Raw genomic sequence first — 25,101 nt, forward strand, 5'->3', positions numbered from 1 at the left:
CCCACATTAGATGCGCGAGATGAAGTTCCAGCGCCACCGCGTGGACCAAGCTGGAACCGCGGCCACATCCTGCATCCCGGTGGGGCCGGATTCAAGCAAAGTGCAAGTCGCTCAGTCGTGTCCAACTTTGTGACCCCATGGACGCATGGATTTCTCCAGGCAAGAACACTGGAGTGGGTAGCCTTTCCCTTCGCCAGGGGATCTTCCCAACCGAGGGACTGAACCCAGGTCTCCCTCATTGCAGGCAGATTCTTTACCAGCTGAGCCACAAGGGAAGCAGATTCAAGCAAAGTTGCCCCTGAAACTCCACGGCCTCAGGAAGGCTGAGGAGGTTGGGGAAGCACAAAGCACTAGGGTTAGGACCCCGCGGTGACGTGCCCAGCGTCTTGCCAGAATATTCTGGGAACTGCTGGCTGAGAGAGCGAGAGGGTAGGTGGAAGCAGAAAAAGCAGAGGGTCCCAAGGAAAATTTTCTGAGTCATCAAAAAAGGGAAGACCTTTAACAGAGCTAACAGTTATGAAGCATTTACGATGTATGTGCCAGGCTTGGTATTAAATGATTCGTGAACATTCAGTACTTCCGTGTACACTCGATTAAGCGGAGGCAATTTATCAAGAAGCGGGCTCCAGCCACAATTACTAAGCCGGTGCTCTAGAGCCCGGGAGCTGGCAACTACTGAAGTCCCTACACTACAGAGCCGGAGCTCCGCACCAAGAAAAGCCGCTGCAAGTGAGACGTCCGCGCACCACGGCTAGACAGTAGCCTCTGCTCGCCACAGCTGGAGAAAAACCTGGGCAGCCGTGAGGACATAGCCGAGCCAAGAAACTGAGAAGAAAGAAGAGAGACGCAGCAGGATGGGGCTGGTGAGCGCATAACAGATTCGAACCCACCGACCTTTAGCCAGATCCTGGACACAGAATCACAAAGCGATAAACGCTTTGGCTACAGTCACATCACAAAGATAACTCGGAAGCCCCCAGACTACCACATGGGACGTTACCTGTTCAATACTAGTTTGGTGGTAGGTGGGGGCTCTATACCCCCAAGAAAGCTGAAAGATGGACTCACCTGTGACTCCTGTTCATCACCCAGAGGGTCCACACCTGGGACTGGCCCCCCGCATCACGCTCAATGCCAGCCCTCCTCTCACTTCCCTTCCCCTCCCCTCCCCTCCTGGAACACCTGTGGCCTCTTTGTCCTTGATTGGGCGGGTTTAATGCTGGAGGAATATGAGGAAGATGTGTCTGTCCTAGGAGGCAGGCTTTAAACTATGGGGGGAAATGATAAAGCCCCACATCTTAGCGCATCATTACTCTTTTCCTTCCCACCCTCATCCCTATCCCACCCCTACATGTGGTCACAGAGGGGACCTAACCGCATCCAGATCTAGAAATCCAAACAGTAAGAAGTTCAAGATCAAGGAAACTCCAGGGTGCCATAGAAAGAACAGGGGTTTGTGCAGCAGGCTGGCCAATGTTCCCTTAAGAAAACTGAAGCGCTTCCCAAGACTTCTCAAGGCTCCACTTCCCAGTCAGTAAAATGGGGAGAAGCTAGTCATACCTGCAAAGCTGTTGGCGCAGAGACTGGCAGATCGTTTCATGCTCAATACGTATGACTTTTTTCTCCTCAACTGCATGCTCAAAGGTCTTTCTTTCTCCACTTAAACACAGTGCATTTAGAGACATTGTTGTTTGCTTTGGAAAAATAAAACTGTATAAACCCATTGACTCAATGACCCTTGACCTCTGTCCAGCAGACAGTCCTGCAGGCAGAAATGTAACAAACTGAATGGCCCATCCCCTTGTAAATAACCTTGCCCTATTGTTAATCCCTTGTTCCAAGTTGAGTGCAGACCCAGTGCTTCCAGATCAAGTTTTAACCAAAGCTACAATTTAGCTACAATTCTAGACTTCAGAAAAATCAGCTGTCTTGAACTTTGACTACATTCATTTATTTCTAAATTACCAAATGAGGTAAGTCTGCAGGCTGAATTATACCCATGTACACAGGTCTTGCACGTGAGCCTTAGTATTAATTATTAGGTGAAAGAATTCTTTTTTCACACTATCTGGGTCTTTCCTTTCCTTCCAGGCCCAATTAAAGACTGACTCTGCCAAGTGCCCCCTCAGTCACCACCCTCAGCAGGTTCCGTATTTTCCTGGACCAACTACAATATTATTAAATAACCTTTCTTGGGTAACATCCTGGTCCCCTAGGAGGCAGGGCACTGCTCCCAGGTGAGCACGTGCTTTACACTTGGCATCCTGTCCGCTGCCTACCTCTCATGCTGGTGCACGCTCATTTGCACAGTCATGTCCGACTCTGCCATCCCATGAACCGTAGCCCGCCAGGCTCCCTGTCCATGGGATTTTCCAGGCAAGAATACTGGAGTGGATTGCCATTTCCTTTTCCAGTGGATCTTCCCAACCCAGGGATCGAACCTGCATCTCCTGCACTGGCAGGTGGATTCTTTACCACTGAGCCACCTGGGAAGCCCCCTGCCTACCTCTAGACTCTGTCATTCTTGGTAACTGATAACAGTCACACTCCCCGAATCTTTACCACCCTGAGTTCTAATCCTTCTAGCTACCATGTGGATCTTTCTCACTGGCAATCAGCAAGGTGGGCAGGACGGTGTTTACGGATCCAGTCCTCATGACCATCTTCAAACACAGATGTCACACTGGGAATCAAAGGTGTCGTGTTCTCTCCATCTCTACTTATTCTGCGTCGACAATGCATTGGTGAGTCCAGCTTAACAGTCTTTGAACAGTCTTTGGAAGCACTAGCTCTCAATATCTCTTTGTGCTTGCTCAGCATCCAGTGAAAAGTCATGAGGACTGTCTCAGTCTGAATTCCCCCCAAAAGAGCTCCTGAGACCACATTTGCTCCAAGTCCTTGATGTGTGAGCTGAGGTCAGGGAGCACAGGTAAGGGCAAGGTTAGACATGGGAGGGGATTATAGCCCAAGAAAAGGAAAAGGAAATAATGGATGGATCACCGCTGTGGCCAACTGGCCTTTAACCCCCCTGGGGACCCTCTGAATTGTTCCAGTGGCGGGCTTTTTATCATGTAGTTCCCAACCCTATCTGGTTGAGGGTCACTCCTGGGGTGTTGACCCCCACCAGCAACTACAGCAGGCTCTGTGTGCTCCCCATGACCCCGAATCAGGGGCCGCCCTCAGCAGGGAGATCCAGGCAGACAAGGTACAGGAATGTGCAGGTGACCTCTAGGTGGCTGCAGGCATACAGGCAGTTTCCTACAGAAGCCTCTGCCAGAACTCCACCTCAGGAAAACCCAGCACCTCACAGAAGCCTGTCTTTACATTTAGAGAATAAAGGACACTTTCCAAGCACCATCCACTGGCTCAGGTGGCTTTTCAACTCTCCTGTGATAGACGTGGTACAGTGGGATGTTAATCTTTGCCCTAATTTACAGCTGGGAGAAAGTCACATAACCAGTTATAACTCTAATTTGCAGACCTGATGAACTTCATATAACTAAAGATCTTTAAATTGTATGTTCAGTTTACCATTATGATTGGGAAAAGAATATTTTAAGCAGAAATTTTTTTTTTTTTTGCTTTCAGTGAGTGATATTTTCTATAATATTTAGAGCAATAAATATTTGTGTGATGCACTAAAGCTTAGACAGGGGTTAGAGAAACACTGAGCTTCCCTGGTAGCTCAACTGCTAAAGAATCTGCCTGAAAATCTGCAAGCATGAGACTCGGGTTCGATTTCTGGGTCGGGAAGATCCCCTGGAGAAGGGCTAGGCTATCCACACTCCAGTATTCTTGGGCTTCCCTGGTGGCTCAGATGGTAAAGAATCCGACTGCAATGCAGAAGACCTAAGTTCGATCCCTGGGTTGGGATGATCCCCTGGAGGAGGGCATGGCAACCCACTCTAGTATTCTTGCCTGGAGAATCCCCATGGACCAAGGAGCCTGGTGGGCAAAGAGTCAAACACGACTGAATAACTAAGCATAGCACAGGGCGTTACTTTAAGTAGCAAAGCATGTAATACTTCAAAACTATTTTGTAATTTTTAAAACTGATTTCCTAACAGCTTTTTGGAAATTCATCTGGTTCTTGGCGTCGTCTGTCTTGGTGTGCTGTGTGGTGGGCTTTGCTGCAGCGACACCCACGTAGAGGGTCTGCCACTTTCTGGCCCCTCACAGGATCCTAAGACCCAAATGCTGTCTCTGACAATTACTTTTCCAACCTCTGTAATTTACCTTTATTTATGTAAAATTATTTTCTGGGCCCTGACAAGATTTTATTGTTAATAAAATTGACTTAAAACAGGAACCATGGATATACCATGTAAACCTACCCTCTTGGTTCAACAGATTAGAGAAACGATTTTCATCAAGAAGGACCTAAATGCAAGTTGCTGGCAATGAAAATTAAGTTTTATCCTGATCAGAGACAATGACTGTGTTTCATCACCCATTTTAGACACACTTCTCAAATTAATTTGATTGCTTTATGCCTGCATTGTGCCAACAAAAGAATGTTACCATCTGGCTTTATAAGGATTAAGTCACTAGCCACTGCCACTGCTGACCTTTAACACATTCTGAAAGGTGATCAGGCCAAAGATCAGAAATGAGGCACTCTGTGCTCCGGGAAAACAGACAGAACAGGCCTTCAGAAAGTTAGATATTTCCAGGAGAAAATTTTATGAACGTAATTACTTGCACCTTCTCATACTTAGACAAGCACTAAAATCATTAAGTGAGATGCCCATTTTCTAACAACTAGCAGCAACCTTCTATGGTGATTTGTGCCTGGTTGCATGCACCCCTTCTCTAAAATCACACTCAGGCCAACCTCCTCCTACTTCTTTGGGGCAGTTCCTCACAGTTACCCAAGAGACCGTCTCACAAGATATCATCGTTAGGAAGTTCCCAAATAAACTGAAATTCACAGCTCTCACACTGTGTTGTCATTTCAGTCGACTATTGGGAGGAAAAGTTTTCCACGGGGGAAGGTGAATGAGGCGGCAAGGCTCCAACAAAAGAGATTTTGCAAAAATTCCCAGTTCAGAGATGGAAGCAAACTTTATGTAAAACCTGACTTGCAGTTTAGAGCCTTACAACATTACAAATGTTTGGGCCTGCTACCACCATTACTGTCTCAGGATTGCAGATTTAGCAGTGATCCATGCAGTGCCCTGGAGGGAAGGGGCAGCTCCTGACTCCAGGTGGAGGGGCCAGGACTGAGTCTGCAACGAGCGAGGCCAGGCTGGAACTGCCTCTTCCTCTTTCTGCACAACAGGCAGAGATTTTCCAACTCAGAGAACATAGTTGAAGACTTCAGAGCACCCCAGCCAGTCTGTCCTGTGTTCAAAACCCCTGTCAAAGAAACGCCATCTCCAGATCCTGTTCCAATATTATTTATTCTCTCTCCTGGACATGGATCGTCAGAGAAGCCTGAGTGCCTCTACACTTGTACAACACAGTTTTGAAGATCAAGTTTGGAAACCAGCCCCACAGCCTGCCAGCAACATGACCTCGAGAAACCGCTTACATTCAGTTTCCTCTTAGGGTCTCTAGGATCCCTCCTACATGATCAGCATGGTACCCGGCCCAACATGATCATAAAAATACTATCACACTTGTTGGTTTGCAAACTGGCCCCCGTACACAGAGAGCAAGGAGAGAACAGGGGAAGGAGCAGACCACCGATCAGTATGTGGCAGGCTCAGCAAGCAAGAGAACTTATCTATGAAGATTGTCACGGGCAGCACAAGATGCGTAGATCTCCACCCCCATGGGCCAGAATCTTAAGTTACATTAGAGGTTTTAACTGGGTTCAGTCACGTATTCACTCAGTTCAGTTGGTCTTGACAGCATCTTACTCTCTCGAGGTCACATCCTTGTCACAGCTGCCAGCATGGGAATAGTAGGCAGCATGGACATTCCAAGGAAAAGGAGGGGGTGAGGAACTTCCTATTGCTGAGATATAGCTCTGCAATCAACCAACGATCTCCTCTCCGTGATCCCCTCGGAACCATTGCTGAATTTTGGCCCTGCACCGTGACCAATTCACAGCAAATAGTCACAAATTCTAGCCATCTTTTCAACCTCAGAAACTCTCCTCCTGCTTAACTCTGGGCAAATGAGAGCTTCTGAGAAATCCTTTGAGCTGGACACATCACCTGAGTGACGTGGTTGCTCTCTGAACTGTACAAGGACACCCTCACGATGGACTTTTAAAGATGAAATTAGGTGGGATGAAGAAAGAGAATCCTTACATTCTCTCCCCCCAGCCCAGAAGAGACGTACTGCTTTCTGCCTTATTCCTCTGAGTCTGTCATTTGTTCCAGGACAAGGGCAGAATTTACAAACCCAGGAAAACCTGTGCCACTATGATGGAGAACAAATCTGAACTCTGCCTTGGCAGAAGCCTTCAGCAAACTGCCTCACCCTGAGCTTCAGTTTCATCAGTGGTAAGATGGAGCTAATTAATGGTACCAACCCTAGAGGGTTGAGATGATACATAGAAAGTGCTGAGCACAGGCCCAACTCTGTACCCACAAGTAAGTCCCAGGTACCAGCATGCCCAGCACATTGTTTTGCTGCAGCCAATTAACTTCCTTCCACTTTCATGTCCTTATGTGATTTGCCAAGTTCCACACCACACCAAACACAAGGATTGTCCTGCTTCCTTGGATGGGACTTGATCATTTTATTTTCTTGTGCTTTTTCATTTGCTTGGTGGTTATGGGACTGAAGTGTCAAACAATGCTGCTTCTGTTCTAGATTCTGTCGTCACTTACTATGTGAGCACCAGTGGCATTCTCTTCTGTAAAACATGAGTGTCGAATACTAGGTGACTCCCAAGTTCCCTTTCAGAGCTAAATTTTCTGTCCTAAATTTGAAATGAAAATGAAGGTGAAAGTGTTAGTCACTTAGTCTTGGCTGACTCTTTGCGACCCCATGGAATGTAGCCTGCCAGGCTCCTCTGTCCATGGGACTCTCCAGGCAGGAACACGAGTGGGTTGCCATGCCCTCCTCCAGGGGATGTTCCCCACCCAGGAATTGAATCTAGGTCTCCTGCTTTGCAGATCGATTCTTCACCATCTGACCCCCCAGGGAAACCCTAAATACCACACAGCTGCAACACTTTTAAAGTTTACAAAACACCTCTGCATTCATTCCACCTCACTTCATCAAAATCCAGGTGTCCCCATACAACACAGAGGATACCCAAGTTCACTGGGGCGAGGTGACTAGCTCAGAGGCTTCCAGCATGTGCCAAGAGAGCCAGAGTCAATCCTTTAAGTTCTGTTCCCCAGACCCCATGCTCTTTCTGCTATATTCCTTTTCTTTAAAAATAAGAAAAACTGATCTCAAAGGCCATATAAAATCTACACACAGAACACAACTTTGACAAGTCTTCCTTTTCCTAGATTGAGGGCTGAGAACCATCCAGATGCCAAGCTTTCTGGTACAAGTCACAAAGTGCAGGAGCTATGCTGGCATCTACAGAGATGGCTAATAATGGCCATCCTGTGGACATCACAGGTGCTGTGGACAACATAATGCTTTGTATTTGGAGGTTAGAATTTTACTAGCTGTGTGTGTATCAGACAGACTGTAAGGTGTTTAAAAAAGGGAATAAGCAGGACTAAAATCAGTGAATACAGGACTAAACATGAAAAGACCAGGCTTCAAAATTAATATCCAGTTAAAGACAATAAGTGGCTGTTAAAGGAGGCATTTTGCTTTGATCAAGTGAAGGCCATATTTGGCAGCAAAAAGAAAGTTGCTAATGCAAAGGAAAGAATGAGTACACCCAAGGGTGAGGGCAAAGTCATGGCAACAACACCCCAGAGACCAAAGGGGCCAAAGTACAAAGTTCAGACAGAGGGGCTGGCACAGAACAGATGGGATGGCCCTGGGTGTTGCTCGGGTTCACAGCTCCATCATGTGCTGTCGTGCACCCCAAGGGCATGGATGGTGTCACCAGGCACCCACTGAACACCCTTTCCAGGGGGCACACTGTCGACAGAAGGCTGCATCTGAGCAATCCAAAGCATCCACTGAAAACAGCGCTCCAATAAAGAACTTGTCCTATTTGTCAAAAAAAGTAAACTATTTTGAGCAACTATTATGAACTAGTGGGAAAAACCCAAGACTTCCATTCATACTTTTATAAACTTAAACATATTAGAAGGACAGAAGCACCATGTTTAAAGGAATAGTCACAGAAACCCAAAGAATATTTCTGTGGTGTGAATATTTACTGAGAAGGGCAGTAGCTAAGCTGTAGATATCTACAAACCCAAATGCTTGATCAAATTTGAAGAGCTCTGGGTCAATAATAAAATCATGCACTGCAGGTTCACAAATTTATTTAAGATTGTTTCCTATAAGCATTTTAATCATGGTCTATATGAAGTGAAACAAGAAGTGTTTGTATAACGAATTATGTAGGGAACTTTTAACGACAGATACAAGACATCAAGAATATATTCACTTTTTGGTTTATTAAAACAAAGCTACACCTCTGTGCTTCTTACAATATATTAACAGGCGTAAAATTCAATCCATATTTCCAAATCAGTTCATTCACAACATCACACCATGCTATTTTATGGTACTTTATAATCAACCTTTTTACAACAATCTAACATTTCTTTGTACAACAGGTAAACAATTTAACACCTTCCATCAAGGCATTTCAGAACTTTAGATGTTTAGAAATAAAGTCAAAAGTCTCTTTCAAATGCCATCATTTTTGTATTAAACTGAAATGCCAGATGCCAAGTCTCAAGTTCCTAAAAAGAGTGCTTTAAAAAACAGATTTACATCCAAATTAAGTCTGATAAACCTCAGTGGCAGGTCCTATCATTTCTAAACACTAGAACTATTTGTGGATAAAAAGCTGCATTTGATTGTGCAATATCTTCTGCTAGGTCTGACTTAAAATCTTAATTTTTTTACTCCAATTAATCCTAGTGTTAATTTTGCTCCTTTCAGTTAAGAACCCAGACACATTGAGGGCTGATCTTTCATCGAAGAGCTCTGACCACCTATACGATAGTTTTCTGTGCTTATTGTCTCCAGGGGAGGAAGCATACATCCATTAAACACAATGTTTGAGCGTACAAAATCCATGCAGACATGCCTCTGTGCCACCTGGCAGTTACTGCCTTGTCCTCTTACAGAAATACATAACATAGTGTTTCCCAAAATGTTTTCTGTGAACCTCAGGAGAGGTCCATAGGGGTGTTCCAAAGAGGAAAAAGGCTTTGGGGTCGCACAGATTGGGAAATGCTGGGTTAATACAGACTTGGTACCGGCGGGCCCTGAGCCCTTACTGTGCTAGAGCGCACTGTGAGTTTCTAGGAATGAGGCTTCATGTGCAAATTAATTTTACCAGCAACACTTTTTCTACAAAACACCTAAGAACATCTCACAGAGCACTCATATACACGCAGAACTCTGGGAAATGGTTTGCTCCTAGGATTGGAAATTCCACAATCTGAGTTTACATTCACTGCGGTCCCTGATGCGTTTCCTCCACTCGCCCTTGTGACTTCATGAGGCTGCACAGACTCATAGTCCTTTCTCTGTCACAAGTTCTACACACCTCACGCTACTTCCTTCCTTTTCTCTTAGGAGCGAAAGTGCCTTCTTCTCTTTTGAATTTCTTAGGACTTTCTCATTTTCAAAGAGTGTAGCTTCATATTGCTTATTACTGGGTCTTTTGGTTTGCTTTTAAACTCAACTCACAGTCTGTCTTCCCCTGAAGGGCATGCATTTCAGTATTATAGAAATGCAGTAAACGGTAATAAATTATTTACAAGCACCTAGTTCATTTAATCTTACGTGAAAGCCATTCACTTTTGGAAAATAAGGAGAATAAATCTTTTAGCAAAACAGTGGTATCTGGAAGCCTTACCGGGATGATGGATGTTTGTTCAGTAATGAGGCACGAAAGAATGAGCTGTGCTAAAATTAACGCAAGGGTGAGCTTGTCTGGATGAGCAGAACTTTGGTTGAGATTTGTCTTCCTTAAAAAAGGTTTTCAAAGCACCAGTTAATTACAGAAAGCATGCATATTTATTCTCACAGTGAGTTAAGTGGTGAGAGAGCTAGCAAATCATACATTGCATTCCCCAAAGCATCTGAGTAGATTTCTAGAAAACAAACCAACTGAAAGGGCAGATAGAGCCAGAGAAGCCATTGCTCCCTGCTCAGGCTGGCGAAGCAGCAGCTCTTAGCAGAAGTCACAGGCGGGGCAGCAGAGTCCACAGAGAGGTCAGTCCCAACCTTGACTTAGACAGTCTGAGTAACCCTTGGTCTATAATTTCATGGACGAGTAAAATAGACTAGTGAAACGTTTGCTTACCTAGACAAGGAACACACAAGGGGATAAATAAGCTTCCCTGGCTGTTCCCCAAAACACAGAGCTCAATCCTACTTAGGACGTAAAATGGAATGTTAACGCCGTGAAGATGCCACTCCACATCACAGCCACTGGAACACTGACAATGGCTTAATGGGATGTGAGCTCCTATAAAGAAAACGTGTTTTAAGTGTGGAATGTGAGAAGAGTGGAAGAAAATCACAATAGCATGGCATTATTGCTCTGAGTTTCAAAAATTTCATACAATGTGAAATGCCAATCAGTATTTCTCCCTCTCCCAACACACACAGAATACTCACAAGACATTATTAGTGTTTAAAATCCAAGCTGATAAAAGTACAAACTTTAATTCTCAGTACCTTTCTATTAAATTCAAAGGTTACCTGCAGTATTTGTCAGGAAAAATTCCTAATTCCATAAAACCACAGAGAGAAGAAGAAACAGCTGTTAGAAAACGTTTTCTATCACATGATCTTTAAGAAATCACCATCATTACCACAATTAGCGAACAATTATGATCCCTGCTCACAAAAAAGGCACCTACCTGTTATGAACAATTTTTCATAATTATTTGCCACCATATGGCATCTGGGTTTAGGAAAATAACCCATGTATATTTGTAAAGAACCATGGTTTTCTTTTTCTCAAAGCTAAAAAAAATCTACAAATGCCAGTCTGCAGGGCCATCACATATGTGATGTACAACCCACTCTGCCCAACTTGAGTGGGTACCAGCCACTCAAAAGCATACAACCAGTCTACAGGACGTAAGAGGGCTGGGCCATGAGGCTGCAGCCAGAGCACGTCACACTAACACAGGTGATCAGGCCAAGCTAATAGGTTAGGACAGTTGCTGTCTCCAAGACACAACTGTACCTGAGAGGCAGGTGCTGCCTGAGGCAGGAGGTCGGGGGAGGGGTGGCAGGGAAGGAACACAGACCTAAAACAGGAGTTGCTCCTAAATACTTGCCTGTCATTTAAAACTCAATGGCACTTTTTCACATGAGCAAACATTTTCAAAGTCAGTTTTCCGGCCTAGTTTATCTTGAATTTCACCAGCCAAATTTATTTCCTGGTACGAGCTGATTGGTCCGATTATCGCTATTCCTGACCTAAATGAATATTGTGTTTTCATTCAGCTCTTACAACACTTTCTATGCCTGACTACAACAGAGAGCACAGTGACACCTAGGTGTGAGCAGCCCATTCATTTGTAAAGCACTTTGTGAGGAAAAAAAATGTTCCCATCTAACGGTTAGCTACCATGGACATAGGTAAAACCGAAAAAAACAAGAACCAGTGAATGGATGATTCAGTTATTTTTCAAGGAAGCATTAATCAGAACATATACCAACAAATTACCTGACAGCATTAAGTGTACTAAACAAGATTCAGTCTTAGAATTAACTTCATTTGTGTCCATCACAGCAATAAGTCCCTAACTGTTATATTTAGAATGTAAATCTTCAATAAACTCCAAAATTTCATTTTGCAATCTACTGATCATGAACTGCAAATGGAGGCTGGGGCCCCCATGGTGTGACCTGTAGGGGGCTGTGTCACATCAGTGTCCAGCCATCACAGATCATGGAGGAGAGAAGGCACTTGTCTTCCAGGAGGTCGTGTCAGGACAGGTCAGGCCCGACCACACGACGGCACCGTCCACTCTCGTGCCATAGGCAGAGCCTACGAGGAACTGGTCCCACGCCTGTCACTTGCCAGAGGTGCCCGAAGGTACCTACAGCACCACAAAACGCAGAATATATTCCAGGAGTTTTTGCCGGTTGCATTGAGGTAGAAAAGTGCTGCTGAGTTCTAAAACAGACACTCTCTTTTGTTTGGTCTCTTTGAAAACCTAGAGAGAAAGTTTAGATTAAATTAAAGACAAACGAAAAGGGGTAAGGGGGCAGGGAGACATTTCTGTCACCAACCCTTACTTGATGGGCAGTAAGGTACATAAAGCCATATCCACGCTTTAAGAAAATGTACGTGTAGGGTGTGTGTGAGCACAGGGTAGGAAGGTTACAGGGGTGGGAGATTATGGGGGCAGGTGTGGGGTTTACTAGTGTACTAGATTTTAAATTTTATGTTAGAATAAAGTCACAGAAGAGTTCCTTACAAAGACCACTAGTACCTCCATGGAACTCATGTCCCAAGTAATTTGTGAAGATAAAGGATAGCTTAGGATACTTTTAGCAATACTGGTAAAAACACAAGAAAATAACTGAAAATCATATGGCATAATTAACATCCCCACCAAAACTGCAGCAGAATCTTGAAACACATGGACACCTTCATTTAGGATGAAGAGGAAAACAGGACAATTCTGGAACATGCAAATAAATCTGTACTGAGGGGCCTCACCTTCAACATGCCCCTCCTCCTCCCAATCCCCAGAAATGCCTGCATGATTAATCCTGCAGAAACTGCTTTCTCTCAGGGTCCAGCCCAACCCAAAGGTGACTCAGACAGATTAGATCTAAACAAAAAGGACAGAAGTGAACACATGCTCTTGTACCATAAGTGGTGGACACTCACCCCGAGATCCTTAAACATTTTCACAGCATTCTTCACAAGACAGTAAGTGGCGCTCTCAGCTGTGGAGAAAGAATCAGGCCCTGTCAAATGTTTAGGCCCAGGGACAATGAAAACCCTAATATCCACGGGAAGAGAGTGTAGAAGGCTGGGAGGAGGTCAGAGCAAGTCCGAGGACTGCGCCAAGCTCCCTTTTCTACCAGTCACTTGTGAGGCCGCAAAGGGTCTGCTCTTTCTTCAAATTTACTCTGTCATCTTTTGGGGGGGGCAGGGGGAGATGGAGATAGGGGTAGGGAGAGAAAGAGAAAAAGGGAGGGAGGAAGGGGAGGAGGCAGGGAAGGACAGAGAGAAGAGGAAGGGTAAGAGAAATACCCAAAATATCCATCTTGAAGGGTTTTTGTGAGACTCAAATGAGCCAGAATATAGTTCTTTTAAACTGTGCAGGAATGCATAGATGACGCCTACTGCAGTGGAACCAGAAAAAGCACAAGCCCAGAGGTCAGAGAAAAGGAATTCTAAACCCAGGCTGCCCTTTAACTAGCTGCATGATCTGGAATAGTGTCGTCTCTAAAGTGAGGCGATTCTAGGTCTTGATCTCAATCTAGAGACACAGCTAGAGATGTAGCTATACATCTCTCTATATGCCACTCTGTAGAGTTCTAGCTTTCTCTGGGGAAGGCAATGGCAAGCCACTCCAGTACTCTTGCCTGGAAAATCCCATGGATGGAGGAGCCTGGTGGGCTGCAGTCCATGGGGTCGCTATGAGTCGGACGCCACTGAGTGACTTCACTTTCACTTTTCACTTTCACACAATGGAGAAGGAAATGGCAACCCACTCCAGTGTTCTTGCCTGGAGAATTCCAGGGATGGCAGAGCCTGGTGGGCTGCCATCTATGGGGTTGCACAGAGTCGGACACGACTGAAGTGACTTAGCAGCAGCAGCAGCAGCAGGTATCTCTAGATAAATATCTAGTGATCGATTAGATTAAATATCTAGATATCTAAATATCTAGATCTGTCATGGCTTTAAAAATTATTGAGTCAAAGTAGCTGCAGTCCTAAAGCATAACTGTAGAGAATGCTACTCCCACCCCAATCACACCTTTTCCATAAGAGACAGAACGAGGTGCCGGGTGGGGTTGGGGGTGGTGCGCAAGAGCGGTGCACACTGCTGCTGGGAGTTCCTGGGTTTAGCACTCGGGAACTGTTGGACCACACCTACTAACGCCAAACACACTACACCCTGCGAACAGGCAATTCTCCTGTACAGGCCTACATAAATAAGTCCATTTGTTTACCCAAGGACACACTCAAACATGTTCACGGCAGCACTATTCAGAGGAGCGCTGAACTGCAAAGCCCAAATATCCATCAGTGATGGATAGGAATCAATGAAATGTGGTAAATATTTATACAGTGGAATACTATAACACAACAGGAATAAACTACATGCAACAGCATGTGTGAATCTCGCTTACAATGTTAGGATAAAACTGCCAGAAATGAGTGTATAATCTGTGTAATTCAATTTATACAACACACCCAAAGAGGTAGTAGGAGCAATCCATGGAGTGAGAGGTCAGGATAATTTTGCCTTCTTTTTCTCCAACTATCTGCAATGAGCAGATTCCTGTAATCAAAAACGACATAGCTTTCAAAAGAAGCCAAGAGAGGGGCCCACGTACCGTACACGGCAACCCTCCTCTCCGTTCTCGTAATCAGGTATTTGTGCAGCTTCTGCAGGAATTCAGGCTCGGGAACTGGACCGCCAAAGTTGTGAATGAAGATGGCGGCAGAGCTGTAGGCCTCCAGCAGAGGCCCAAGGAGCCTCTGTAGGAAGGTGATGAACTGCTGGTGCTCCTTGGACTGGCTCACCTGGGAGGGCGAGAGTGGAGACCCAGTCGTTGGGGGGACAGAGGCACCGCCTCGGAGCACCAGCAGCTCAAGAAGGCGGTCCCTCGCTGCCCCACACAGAAGCAGCCTACCGCTCCGTGGGCCCAGAATCACCCCTGGAGATGACCACGGGTTTTGAAATGTGTTCTTTATTGTAATCAGCGACTCTCATGGTATTTGAGGTTTACGTTCATTGAACAGCTGCCTAGAAAAAACGGTTGTACTTGAACAACATAATTATGACATACTGTCATCACTGAAAATGGCTGGTGCCCAGGCTGGACCCTCCAGGCTTTGAAGCCTGGCTCAGCAGTCCCTCAAGTGCACAGAAGGCCACATGCCTCGACCCCTGACGTCATCTCGGTCCCTCCCAGCCCTCATGGCGGCCACGCCCACGTGGTCTCTGGCCCAGCCCAGCACCGCAGGAAAAGGTGGTGGTGGTGATGAGGTGCTCTGCGCAGTGGGGGCTCACAGTGGCCCCCCAGAAACGTGCACATTCAGATAAGCCTCCCTGGGGCAAGATGACTGCCCCATTTTGAAACTAGTAATACCTAAAAGGAAAAAACCCCAAAAGTCACTTGGACTCTGAGTCTGTATGCCTATGTATGTATGTGTATGCCTGTGCATGCACACATGCGTGTGTGTGTGTGTGTGTGTGTGTGTGTGTGCACGCGTTACCCCACTGCAAAGAAAGCAATGCACTTAGGGTATTCAGAAAAGTAGGGTCATTCTTACTGATTGCTAAAATTACAAATTAGACAAAATCACTTTTTCTAAAGCAGGGACCATCAATCTTTTAAAAATCAAATCTTCTGACAGGATTTGCTTAAATGAAGGCAAAGAGCCTGATGCATGAAATTCTGGGAGCGATGGCAAGACGGAACACGACTCAAGCAGAGCAACTGGGCCAGCGGCAGCGGAACGTGAACTCCTCCTCTCCCTCACCTGGCACAGTGCCGCCTTGCCTTGTTCAGTGATGCCTGAACAGAACCTCTGCCTCTTCAACAGGGAGTGCAGGGATGGCTACCGGTCTGCACCCGTGCATTCTGGAGAGACGGTCACGAAAGGTATCATCTATGACGTTCATCTTCCTGAGAGCTGAGACTCTTGTCTCTTCTTCCATTTATCTATACCCCAGACTGAATCACTTCAGGTATTAATTCAATTCAGTTTCAGTGCCTTCACTGGGCAGAAAGTGAGTCCCAGTTTTTAAGCACCCTGTCAATCTGTGGCAACATGAGCCTCAACTCAGCACTGTGGTGTCCACCCAGATTCTTCACCCAAGTACCTTCAGGTAGCAATCTCGTTGCTCCTCACCAAAATCGCTGTCTTCATCTTCTTCATCACTTCTCCAAGACAAAGGTTCCGGAAGCTTCTTATCCCACTGCTGCTCAGCAAGACCAGGACTGATATCTTCCTGATCATCTTGCTATGCCAGGGAGATGACCAACACTTGATAAATATGCTCAGGCACACAAACGCCCACCCGGCTGGACCCCAAAGTCGCCCTCTCTCATGCCCTCCCCTCCTCTGTTCCGTCCAGCCAGGCATGAGATCAGTCCACCACCCTCTCCAAACCCCAGATCACCCAGGAGACAGCAGGGGAGGAAGGAAGAAAAGAAACAGTGAGGGTGAAAGCTACCAGCCATGTCAATTAAAGTACCATCAGCTCTGCTAAACTGGCATCTACTTTCCCAGGCCACAGCCTTTATACAGAAGCTGCCAAAATTAAAACAAAACCTCAAAAAAGAAAAATGTACACATGAAAGCTACAAGCACATGGATATGCAGAAGATCTGGTCTTGGAACACAGGCTTCTGGATGCCATGGAACCAAGTCAAGATATGCTTTACGCAACACCAGTTACATAAAAGGAACCAAAATAATATTAAACCATTCCGAAAGACATTTACTCTCTCCATTCCTATTTTTCTCATCTCATCTTGGACATGACTCTCTCTCTCTCTCTCTCTCTCTATACACACACACACACACACACACACACACACACATCAAATGGAATCATTGGTAAAGTGGGTGGTAGAAAAAATAATAAAGAACAAGAAACTAAAGGCAAACAAAAGCAAGCTAGCCTTCTTACCTCTGCCACTATAAGAATGCCATACTGGATAAACCTGCCCACTGTTTCATGGCAAGTTTGGTAAAAGGTCTGGCAGGGCTGCAAAGAAAAGGCATTTCAGTGTAAATCTCATGGTCTTCCACTTATTTTTTTTAAAGACAGAAAACAGTGTACAAAGTGGCTGCCAAATACTTCCATGGTATCACCTGCCTCACTCCACTAGTCAAGCACTAAGCTTTCCGACGCCACCCTCTTGACAAGCTCACACTGTGGACAAAGTCCGAGAAGAGGCCTTGTTACCTGACTGGCAGAGCGCCCAGTGAGGCACCACCCGCAGACGGAGCTCCTGAGCCGAGTCTCCCCAGCCCCACCCCTCCAGTAGAGTGCAGCCTCAGAAGGGCTACGTGACCAGCAGCCCCTACATCTTTTTCCTTTATAAGACAATTTCCCTGCAAAATCTATCTTACAGTAATGCTGTACACAAGGTGGTGGATGAGGAAATGGAATATGTATTCAATTAATTAAAAAAAAACCCAAGCGAAAGACAACGTCAACCTTGAGAGCCTTATCTACCCTTTTCTCTCCCATCCTGCCCCCCAGATTCACGCGAAACAGATTCCACAACAGGACACAAATATAACATATACAGGCAATGCTGTGGAGGAGGGCTGTACTCCCAACACCTGTTCTCAGAAATGTCCCAGGACACATTCCCATAAGTGGAAAACAACAGACTTTAAAATAAGAATTTTATTCATTGATGACTTTGAGGGGAAAAAAAAAAACCCTCTACTGCTTCATATGTATGCCTCATTATAAATGTCTAGAAGTGTTCAAATATAACATAAATGCTCGTTAGTTCTGCTGGGCCTTAGTTCCCCCATTTGGAGGAGGGGCTGAGCAGAAGAGTTTTAAGACTGTTTCTGACTCTCAGCTTCTAGGTTTCTCTCATCCATGGGCAGGCATGTTCATCATTTACAAACCCCTGACCCAGTGGCTTATGCATGATCCGAGGTTCTGGGCCTCTGGGTCTGAGTGATGGAGAACGCTGAGCCCTTGGAGACATCACAGCACAGGAAGGGTTCTCTGGAGCAGTGACCCCGAGAGCAAACCAAGGCAGTAACAACGCAATGGTCCGGTGGCCACTGAGACCCAGGAGGAGGATGCAAAGCTTCAGTAATAGACCAAAAATTCTCTAAGAAGAAAGCGTTTTATGTTCTTATTAATATGCTCAAGAATAAGAGAAGAGGAGACACTAAAGAGTCTTCACTTACGAGAGAAATGGTGCCTTCACTGGAGAGCAGATAGCACAGGCTGGCGGCCTTGCGTACTAGCTGCTCCTGGCTGACCAAGCTGGGAGACGCAGGCCCTCCTGGGCCCCTCTTCTTCAGAACTGCATAAAGGCTGCAGGCTGAGAAAGTAAAAGCATCAGCGAAGCTGCAGCCTTAGATCTCCAAGAAAAACCTTGGAGAGGCTCAGACTGGCTGGACTACCACAAAAGATCGCTGATACATCCAAAATAATTATCTGCGTTCACGGAAATTTAAGTAAATCCCTTCAGAATTTACTTCTGATTCCATGTGCTCCCAACCCTGTCAGACCTTCTTCAAAGGCTTCCATCCCCTCTGCCCTCCATCTCCTCTGTTCCCCCCGACTCACTTCACTACCACAAGTATGTCTCATCTCAACTAGATTTCCAGATCCTGGGCAGCAAGACATCTGACCTCTCCTACTTGGTAAATCATGTGATACTATGTATACAGCAGTTCAGTTACTACTCACTGAATAGCAAATATAAAAATAAGCTATAATCAGTGAAACAACAGATGACACTTTTATTTCAGAAATAAAACTACAGCAACACATTCCCTGAAACCAGGGACTGTCATCCAAACTGAAGTAGATACCATCACGTGCTTTTGGCCACTTGATTTGCCATGAAAATACTTCAGGGCCTGACATACCTATGATGGCCTCCATGATAAAGACATGGAGCACCCCATTGCTGTAGAAGTTGAGTTCAAAGACTGACGGGATAGTTGTGCTAGGAGTAATAAAAAGCTCATCGTTCTTGCTGGTGTGGGTGATTGTGACACAATTTCCCAGCAGCTGTATGGCATGCATGACTACATCTTCTGAGTTTCCTGAGAAACCCAAGTCAAAATCACGAGCCAAGACTTCCTCCTTCATCACAAAGAAGTCTTCCACCAATGTGGAGAGGTCAGTTCCCTATAAAAACAAACAGAAGTGGTCTCATGAGAATACAAAACCCACTTCTCAAACGATGGAGAGACTGCCCCAAGGATTTTTTTTTTTCCCCTTGCCTTGGCTTTCCTGAAGTTTGCTGTCAGGGAAAAAAAAAAAAAGCCAGACCACCAGTATAAAGAAAGTTAGAAAACTGGTTAAAAAGCTGTCCAGCAGGAATGTCAAGATATTTCACGTCCAGAGCATATTCTAGCCACAAAACATGATGAAGCATGTAAGGTCTCAAAGGGAAAAAGCCACCTTCTGGAAAGAAGCAGTGCTTATTTTTTAGCAAGAATTTCTCAAATTTGAGGGCTGGTATTTATATATTGGCACTACATTTGGTATTCAGAACATGACTGCAACAGAGACAGACAGACTGTCTTTCCCATCACAGGGCTTAGAGAAGTGTATTGTAGGAAAGCAGAGTGCAAGTCCTAAATACAAGTCAAACAGCTTGGAAACCATTACAATCAGAATATTTTCTATATGTCAAAAGACATGCCTTATTTCCATTAACTGTATTCTTCAAAGAATACCTTACTGTCAGATAGAACAGTCCCTGAGGCTTTTTTCATACAGATGTCTTCCTCCATTGGGTTGTAAGCCCCTGTGGGCAGAGTCCTCAGATTATTTTACTGTTCATCTCATAGGACTGTGCTTCCCTGGTGGCTCAGATGGTAAAGAATCTGCTTGCAATGCGGGAGACCTGGGTTCGATCCCTGGGTTGGGAAGATTCCCCTGGAGAAAGGAATGGCTACCCACTCTAGTATTCTTGCCTGGAGAATTCCATGGACAGAGAAGCCTGGCAGTCCATGGGGTCACAAAGAGTCAGACACGACTGAGTGACTTTCACTCACAGGACTAGCTGGAAGGGAGCCAAATCTATCAGTGGACAAGCATCTGAAAAGCTGACAAAGCATTTCCTGCTTTCTGTTGAACTCCAGTGAGACTGCAGACGTACCTGCCTGTGTCTATAGAGGAGCAGACAGGCCACGATGTGTGTCGACATAATAGCACAGGACTTGCTAGCAGCTGGAAGGCAAACACAAACCTTTTAGTTGTGCCTTTTTAATATAGCTGAAACTTTTTACAAAGTACCTAAATCTTAAAAAAAAAAAAAAAGTATCTTAATTAGGAACATGGAAAACTATAAAAGTCTTCTACTGTATTTATTATACCTGATTCACCAAAGGGAAATCACAATTTGCTCTGGACCAGTGGAAGCTCATTAGAGATCATTGCTCATATAATAGAATTCAGTCTAAGATAGGTCTACCCTCAACCCAGAAATCGATTTTAACTTCCTCTTTTCAACCTGGACCAGAGGCAGGTCAGAGGTAGGAAGGAAGGGGACAGACAGACATCTGAGAATGACTATAGACCATAACTCAATATTCCAAATTTGTAGAAATTTATAATCATACAAATCAAATATGAGAATATCTATGGAATAATCTAAGATAAACACACCATTTCTGGGTTTTCTGAGATGATAATGAATTCATGAATACTTCATTCATAATTAATGTTACCTCGAGTGTTTAAGAAACAAAAAAGTTCCCAGTACCACATATATTTGGCCTTTAAAAAGTATATTTAAAAAGCTTTCATAATACTTGTTTTATAAATGGAAAACAGCACAAAACTGCAAAAAAAAAAATAGTTTTATAGACTAGACAGCAACCCATCTGGTCATCTGGGTAGTGGGTTTTATCTTTACTTTCCAGTTTTTCAACATTTAAGGATGTATTATTTTCAGCATCCAGGATTTAAGCAGAGACTCCATCAGACGTCCTCAGAAAAGAGGATCTTGGTCCAGCGTAAAGCAATAGCAGCAGCGGCTAGGCAGAAAGGAGCAAGATGAGGTGAGGATGCCTCCACACAGACAGCAAGCGTGGAGGGCCTAACCTGATGGGGAGGAGGCACAGGGCAGGGTGAAGAAATTCCAAGCTATTGCTGCTTCCGACCTTAAAGCAGCCTCTACAACGTAATACAATGCTGCCACTTGCAATTAAGGATGGCTAATTCTGCACATAACTCACTCCACTCTGATTCACTCCCACTGCATTACTAGTGTACAACCATCCCACTGAGAAGAGCAGAACCTCTTTAGGTACAGAGCCAATGACTCAATGTGTAGTCCCCACAGCTAGAATAAAGCTTTACATGCAAAGGACACACAATATTTACCAAATAAAAAGGATCATGACGTCACAGGGGAAAGGGACGTGCACCCATAAACCTAGAAGCTGTACCACGAATGGGTTCAGAGAGACTAGTTCATGAGCATCTACTAATTATCTGGCCCTGTGTGAGATGTTTCATTCAGTTATCTCAAATCCTCTCAGCATGATCTGCCTTCGAATAACTTACTTAGTTCTAGAGCCAGAAGTAGAATCTAACTTTGGCAGATTCCAAAACCTGTATGGCTCACGCTGCCTCACACTGAATCTGAATTACGGAATGAAAGAGTGGAATTCTACTCACTGAAGAGAATGTGCTCAGCCAGATGTGCAATCAGTCTTCTTCGGCGGGATTCATCTGTTGCATTTCTGGACTCGTTAATGGACGTGTCTGTACCTTCGTCAGCAGCATCACTGGGTCTAAAAAGTTTTTTGTATTTTTTTTAATTAGACCTCTATAACCCCAATCTTTCACAAAGCAAATGACATGAGATACAAATGTATTAAATACTTCACTACATATTCTAAATTTAAACCACAAATAGATTATTTCTATGAGTTGTTTTACTCCAAAATATACTTCATTATAGGCTTCCCTGGTGGCTCAGATGGTAAAGATCCTGCCTGCAATGCAGGAGATGTGGGTTCGATCCCTGGGTCAGGAAGATCCCCTGTAGAAGGGAACAGCTACCCACTCTAGTATTCTTGCCTGGAGAATTTCATGGACAGAGGAGCCTGGTGGGCTACAACCCATGGGGTCGCAAAGAGTTGGACACAACTGAGTAACTAACACATACCTACCTCATTATATTTAAGACACTCTCCTGAACACAGCATGTTATTTATTTATGACTAAGTAATCTGTTGGTACATCACTTTCAGAACTCACTGGCAGAAAAAATGCATAAAACAAGATGCTCCATTTTAAAACAGTTTCAAAAATTCTATATTTAAACATATTTTTTAAAAGGCTTAATATTTCTCTCAGTGACCATTTGATTTGAATTCTGGAAAATTCACATAAGAAACTCTTTTACATGTTACATGAATGTGCAATATGCATAAGCTAAACTACTACCAAAAAGAACATTTCAAGTATTCAAAAACAGAAATCAAATAAGAACTCATACATGATTCACAAAATCAAAAGGACTTTAAGATCCAAATAATCAAAAACCTTCAAACTAACACACAAAAACATCACTTCAAGATCCGTTACTAGACCAAATTACTAGAAAAATTACTCAAGGGAGGAAGTAAAAACAAGAATATAAACAGCCTTAACAAAGGTAACCAATTTTTTCCATGCAATGTAAGAAATCTGTGTGTGCTGAGTCACTCCAGTCATGTCCGACCTCTTTGCAACCCTATGGACTTTGTAGCCTGCCAGGCTCCTCTGTCCACGGGATTCTCGAGGCAAGAATACAGGAGTGGGTCACCGTGCCTTTTTCCAGGGGATTTTCCTGACCCAGGGATCAAACCAGTATCTCTTATGTCTCCTGCATTGGCAGGCAGTCTATACTACTGGCACCACCTGGGAAGTCCGATATAAGAAATAACAGATATTCAGTATAAAGAACTTCCATAAATCTTCAGTTTAGTTCAATTCAGTCGGTAAGTCACGTCTGATTCTTTGCGACCCCATGGACTGCAGTGTGCCAGGCCTCCCTGTCCATCACCAACTCAGGGAGTTTACTCAAACTCATGTCCATTGAGTTGGTGATGCCATCCAACCATCTCATCCTCTGTCATCCCCTTCTCCTCCCACCTTCAATCTTTCCCAGCATCAGGGTCTTTTCAAATGAGTCAGCTCTTCGCATCAGGTGGCCAAAGCAATGGAGTTTCAGCTTCAACATCAGTCCTTCCAATGCCTGATCTCCTTTAGGATGGACTGGTTGGATTTCTTTGCAGTCCAAGGGACTCTCAAGAGTCTTCTCCAACACCACAGTTCAAAAGCATCAATTCTTCGGCGTTCAGCTTTCTTTATTGTCCAACTCTCACATCCACTGGAAAAACCATAGTCTTGACTAGATGGACCTTTCCTGGCAAAGTAATGTCTCTGCTTTTTAATATGCTATCTAGGTTGGTCATAACTTTTCTTCCAAGGAGTAAGCGTCTTTTAATTTCATGGCTGCAATCACCATCTGCAGCAATTGGAGCCCCCCAAAAATAAAATCTGCCAATGTTTCCACTGTTTCCCCATCTATTTGCCATGAAGTGATGGAACCAAATGCCATGATCTTAGTTTTCTGAATGCTGAGTTTAAGCCAACTTTTTCACTCTCCTCTTTCACTTTCATCAAGAGGCTCTTCAGTTCTTCTTCACTTTCTGCCATAAGGGTGGTGTCATCTGCATATTTGAGCTTATTGATATTTCTCACGGCAATCTTGATTCCAGCTTGTGTTTCTTCCAGTCCAGCGTTTCTCATGATGTACTCTGAATATAAGTTAAATAAGCAGGGGGACAATATACAGCCTTGACGTACTCCTTTCCCTATTTGGAACCAGTCTGTTGTTCCATGTCCAGTTCGAACTGTTGCTTCCTGACCTGCATACAGGTTTCTCAAGCGGCATGTCAGGTGGTCTGATATTCCCATCTCTTTCAGAATTTTCCACAGTTTGGGGTGATCTACGGAGTCAAAGGCTTTGGCATAGTCAATAAAGCAGAAATAGATGTTTTTCTAGAACTCTCTTGCTTTTTTGATGATCCAGCAGATGTTGGTAATTTGATCTCTGGTTCCTCTACCTTTTCTAAATCCAGCTTGAACATCTGGAAGTTCACAGTTTATATACTGTTGAAGCCTGGCTTGGATAATTTTGAGCATTACTTTACTAGCGTGTGAGATGAGTGCAATTGTGCAGCAGTTTGAGCGTTCTTTGGCATTGCCTTTCTTTGGGATTGGAATGAAAACGGACCTTTTCCAGTCCTGTGGCCCCTGCTGAGTTTTCCAAATTTGCTGGCATATTGAGTGCAGCACTTTCACAGCATCATCTTTTAGGATTTGAAATAGCTCAACTGGAATTCCATCACCTCCACTAGCTTTGCTCCTAGTGATGCTTTCTAAGGCCCACTTGACTTCACATTCCAGGATGTCTGGCTCTAGGTGAGTGATCACACCATCGTGATTATCTGGGTCGTGAAGATCTTTTTTGTATAGTTCTTCTGTGTATTCTTGCCACCTCTTCTTAATATCTTCTGCTTCCATTAGGTCCATACCATTTCTGTCCTTTATTGAGCCCATCTTTGCATGAAATGTTCCCTTGGTACCTCTAATTTTCTTGAAGAGATCTGTAGTCTTTCCCATTCTGTTGTTTTCCTCTATTTGCACTGATCACTGAGGAAGGCTTTCTTATCTCTCCTTGCTATTCTTTGGAACTCTGCATTCAAAGGGGTATATCTTTCCTTTTCTCCTTTGCTTTTCACCTCTCTTCTTTGCACAGCTATTTGTAAGCCCTCCGCAGACAGCCATTTTGCTTTTTTGCACTTCTCTTTCTTGGGAATGGTCTTGATCCTTGTCTCCTCTACAATTTCATGAACCTCCGTCCATAGTTTATCAGGCACTCTGTCTATCAGATCTAATCCCTTGAATCTATTTCTCACTTCCACTTTATCATCGTAAGGGATTTGATTTAGGTCATACCTGAATGGTCTAGTGGTTTTCCCTACTTTCTTTAAGTCTGAATTTGGCAATAAGGAATTCATGATCTGAGCCACAGTCAGTTCCCAGTCTTGTTTTTGCTGACTGTATAGAGCTTCTCCATCTTTAGCTGCAAAGAATA

General features: G+C 44.4%; 1 protein-coding gene across 5 annotated transcripts in view; it reads right to left on the minus strand.

Annotated features, from left to right (window-relative positions):
- Positions 1-8,346: 8,346 nt before the first annotated feature.
- Positions 8,347-25,101, minus strand: part of GPAM (glycerol-3-phosphate acyltransferase, mitochondrial) — a 72,984-nt gene continuing 56,229 nt past the window's right edge. For all 5 annotated transcript variants that reach the window (XM_040255102.1, XM_040255099.1, XM_040255101.1 and 2 more), the window contains 9 exons: positions 21,627-21,742; positions 20,101-20,171; positions 18,857-19,121; positions 18,167-18,303; positions 16,914-16,991; positions 16,101-16,241; positions 14,605-14,794; positions 12,923-12,981; positions 8,347-12,239 (listed from right to left, as the gene is read on the minus strand). In XM_040255102.1, the coding sequence (XP_040111036.1) occupies positions 12,123-12,239; positions 12,923-12,981; positions 14,605-14,794; positions 16,101-16,241; positions 16,914-16,991; positions 18,167-18,303; positions 18,857-19,121; positions 20,101-20,171; positions 21,627-21,742 (1,174 nt within the window). In that variant the 3' untranslated portion in view covers positions 8,347-12,122. The remainder of the gene's footprint in view (positions 12,240-12,922; positions 12,982-14,604; positions 14,795-16,100; positions 16,242-16,913; positions 16,992-18,166; positions 18,304-18,856; positions 19,122-20,100; positions 20,172-21,626; positions 21,743-25,101) is intronic.

The sequence above is a fragment of the Oryx dammah genome, unplaced genomic scaffold, assembly GCF_014754425.2.
Source record: "Oryx dammah isolate SB20612 unplaced genomic scaffold, SCBI_Odam_1.1 HiC_scaffold_14, whole genome shotgun sequence".
Taxonomy (NCBI): domain Eukaryota; kingdom Metazoa; phylum Chordata; class Mammalia; order Artiodactyla; family Bovidae; genus Oryx; species Oryx dammah.